The sequence below is a fragment of the Phoenix dactylifera genome, chromosome 11, assembly GCF_009389715.1.
Source record: "Phoenix dactylifera cultivar Barhee BC4 chromosome 11, palm_55x_up_171113_PBpolish2nd_filt_p, whole genome shotgun sequence".
In the NCBI taxonomy this organism is placed as follows: Eukaryota; Viridiplantae; Streptophyta; class Magnoliopsida; order Arecales; family Arecaceae; genus Phoenix; species Phoenix dactylifera.
The window spans coordinates 8,460,615-8,463,877 of NC_052402.1; the positions used below are offsets into that span (position 1 = coordinate 8,460,615).

General features: G+C 48.9%; 1 protein-coding gene across 2 annotated transcripts; it reads right to left on the bottom strand.

Annotated features, from left to right (window-relative positions):
- Window positions 1-537: 537 nt before the first annotated feature.
- On the bottom strand, window positions 538-2,549 carry LOC103706767. Of its 2 annotated transcripts, none has more exons than XM_017842708.3 (3): window positions 2,161-2,549; window positions 1,917-1,993; window positions 538-1,508 (listed from the first exon to the last, which is right to left on the bottom strand). In XM_017842708.3, the coding sequence occupies exons 1-3, from the start codon at window positions 2,473-2,475 to the stop codon at window positions 782-784; spliced, it is 1,119 nt and encodes a 372-aa protein (XP_017698197.2). In that variant the 5' UTR covers window positions 2,476-2,549; the 3' UTR covers window positions 538-781. The 2 variants fall into 2 exon arrangements, with proteins under 2 accessions (XP_017698197.2, XP_008789201.2); XM_008790979.4 differs by having other exon boundaries at window positions 538-1,523.
- Between the last annotated feature and the right edge of the window lie 714 nt (window positions 2,550-3,263).

The window sequence follows — 3,263 nt, forward strand, 5'->3', positions numbered from 1 at the left end:
CAAGGCAATAAACTCACCGTGGCAAGCGGACCCAAAAATTTCAGAAAAACGTACATGAGATTAGGCCCCAACTGTAAGGTCTTGGCCACCCAAATTGGTGGCCGCAAAAGGAGAGATCTGCCAACTCCCCCCCCACAAACTGAAGAAAGGGAGAAAAAAAAAAAGAAGAGATTTTTCAAACAAAAACGAAAGGGAAGGGGCGAGGGTCAAGAACGCTATAACACAAGCCCACAGCTTTCTGCACCAAACTAATTACCTCCTACAGCTAACTAAGATGCCTTAGTCTTCACATATCACGACCTTTCTCGCAAGACCATGCTGTCACCAGAATATATTAATTAGTAGTCCTACTAATGATAGAGATAACACTAACACAGTAGTGTGAAACTAGTAGAAATCATAAGAGTAATAATGGCCAAACTTGCACCAAACCAAGACCAAGTCTCCGACTTCTGGATTACAGAAGGAGGGAGAGAGAGGAGAGGGAGTGCAACAACATTTGCATGCTTTCTTACCTAAATATCTAGCGAAAGGAAGTAAAGATAAAGAACTTGGAAGGAACAAAGCCAGCTAAACTACACCATGTTTCACAAGCCACATTAGAATCCCACACACAACAAGGAAACCATCTTCTTCTCTCCAAAAGAACCAAAGAACCAAAAATTCAACATAAAATGTAGCACACTCATAAATCTAGAACCAGAATACCTCCAGCACCCACTTTTCAAACTTGCTGCAAAAAGGAAGAACTAGTGGAAGAGTAGTTCCAGTTGCTCCCATCTCACACAATGGTCGCACCCTCATTGATCGATGGCATCGGTGCTGGCTCCAGTGGTGAAAGTGTCGATTGCACTGAGTGGTTGGTCTCGTCGAGCAAACTGCTGATGGTTCGAGCCTTCACCATTCCAATCTTCTTCCTCCTCTTCCTCATCACCTGCTTCTCCTCCTCCTCCTCCTCCTCCATATCCTCCTCCCCTTTATCAACTCCCGTGCACTGCTTGACGTCGAACGCCGCCTTCTCCTCTTCTTGTGGTGGAGAAGACAATGGTGCCGCTCCATCCGCTCCTCCCTCGGTGCTCTTCTTGGGCTTACCGCTGCCGGCTTGGACTCGCACGCCGCTCATGCTCCTCAGCCTCCCCTTCCCCAGGTGGTGCTCGCAGAGAGAGTACCCGACAAGCGTCTGCTGGCAGCAGCGCCACCCCCTCCCGTTTACCCGGCTACACCTCGAACCCTCCATCAGCACCGCCGGCCTCCGCCTCTTCTTCCCATTAGATCCAGCACTCCCATTCACCATCACAGCATCGGCTCTCTTGTTCTCACCACCGTGAACAGTAGTGCAATCGTTCTCCACCTGACTGCTGCTAGCCTTCGCCCTTGCCTTCGACTTCGGCGTCTTCTCTTCTCGCCTCCCATGTCCATTCCCGTTATCATCATCTCCTCCTCTTCTCTTCTTCGGCAGGAGCACCCTCTCCCCGGGCGCCGCCTCCTCGGAGACCAGCGCACTCGAGCTGCTCCCAGAAATCCTGGGGAAGTGAATACATGCCCAGAAATGGAACAAAAGTGGACTAAACTCATAACACATCACGAGGAACATTTCCAGTCTCCTCCCAAGCCTATTATTACACCAAAGGCCGCTCCCCAACTCCTTAATACTCTCTTGTGCAATGGACTACCCACACGTTTGCAGCGAGCAGCCAATAACTACGCAAAAGAGGTGCAGATGTGTGTGCAAGCGTGTGGATGGGTGCATGGATGGGGTGGTGGGATGTTATGATGGGTCAAGCCGACATGCATGCTATTGGCAAAAACTCGGGATGCCTTTCCTCTTTTCTTACCACAAGGAATGGGAGAGAGATAAGAGCTACTTGCAAAAGGGAAAGAGAGAGGGGGGGAATTTTGAGTATCTTCTTACCTACCTCTTGTTACTGTTAACTTGGGCGTTCCATCTCTTGTTGGAATCCACCATCTCCTCCTCCTTGACCTCCTTCAAGACCTGCATCCAAAGCCCCAAGAGCCCACCAGTAAGATCGAGGTGAGCTACTCTACTCTCCTCCACATTGCACCCACCAAGGAACAAAGAAGCAAGAAGGGGCTCTGATGGCCGGAGAGAAATGGAAGAGCAGTGCAGTTGAGAAGAAAGGGGAAGGGAAATGGGCTTACCTGGGCATGGCTGAGTGTGGGAGGAAAGAAAGGTGGCTTCCTCCCTTGTTTGCTCCTCCCTGTAGTTGGATGAGAGGCAGAGGGGGATGGATCCCAATTAATGGGATCCATCACCCATCCATGGGGTTCCTTTCGTAGATCCCCAACTGGGTGCAACCCTTCACCTCCTCCTCCTCCTCCAACTCCCTTCTCTTCTGTTTCCTCTCCTTTATTTGGTGCTTGGAGTTGAAAGACACATGGATCTGCGATTTCAGGAGGAGGAGGAGGAAGAGGAGAGGAGATGGGGGGGAGAGGAAGTCTCCTCCGGATTCTCATAGACGAGATTGGGAGAAGCTAGATGGATGATGGAAGAGAGAGAGAGAGAGAGAGAGAGAGAGAGAGAGAGAGAGAGTAGATTTGGGAGAGTGCAAAGGCTTCCTCAAGGGACTAAAATAATAAAGAGGGGCTTTTCTTGGGTTTTTTCTTTTTATTTTTTTGTATTAATTATTATTATTATATATGGATGGGGGTATTAAATTAAAGAATAAAGGGTGGGGTGCAGTTCCCGCACTAAGGGACGCACAGGCGGAGGTGGGGTGGCCGAGACTGGCGCGCAGCACGTGCGGTCGGGTTCCCCGGTCGACCACCGAGGAACCGGCTGCCGGCGGTATAAACGGACGGAGATGACCGGGAAATAAATAGCCAGAGGGGCCTTTTAGGTACAGCTGATCACGGCCCACGTGGCCGGCCCAGCCCGCTCAGAAAAATTTAGTAACCCAGGATGGCCCAATTTTAAAAAAAAAGTCCGAACCGAGATTATAAATAATTATATTTTTTATATTAATTGTATTAACTAATTATAATTGCAACGAAATAATATTTACATAGTTAAAAAAAATATTTAATAGTGGAGAGATGAGAAAATTGGCTCTTTAAGTGGGAGGCTCAGCCACGATAGTTGAGCGAGGGCAGCACAACTGTGGCAATCGGCATCCGCTTCTTCGAGACTCGCAGAAGAGTGCGACACCTTTTGAGCTTCTCATGTCTATCAGAAGACGAACAGTGCAGAAAGAGTTTTTTGAGAAGTACCCTTTTCTAATTCTGTTGAGTGCACTTACACACGT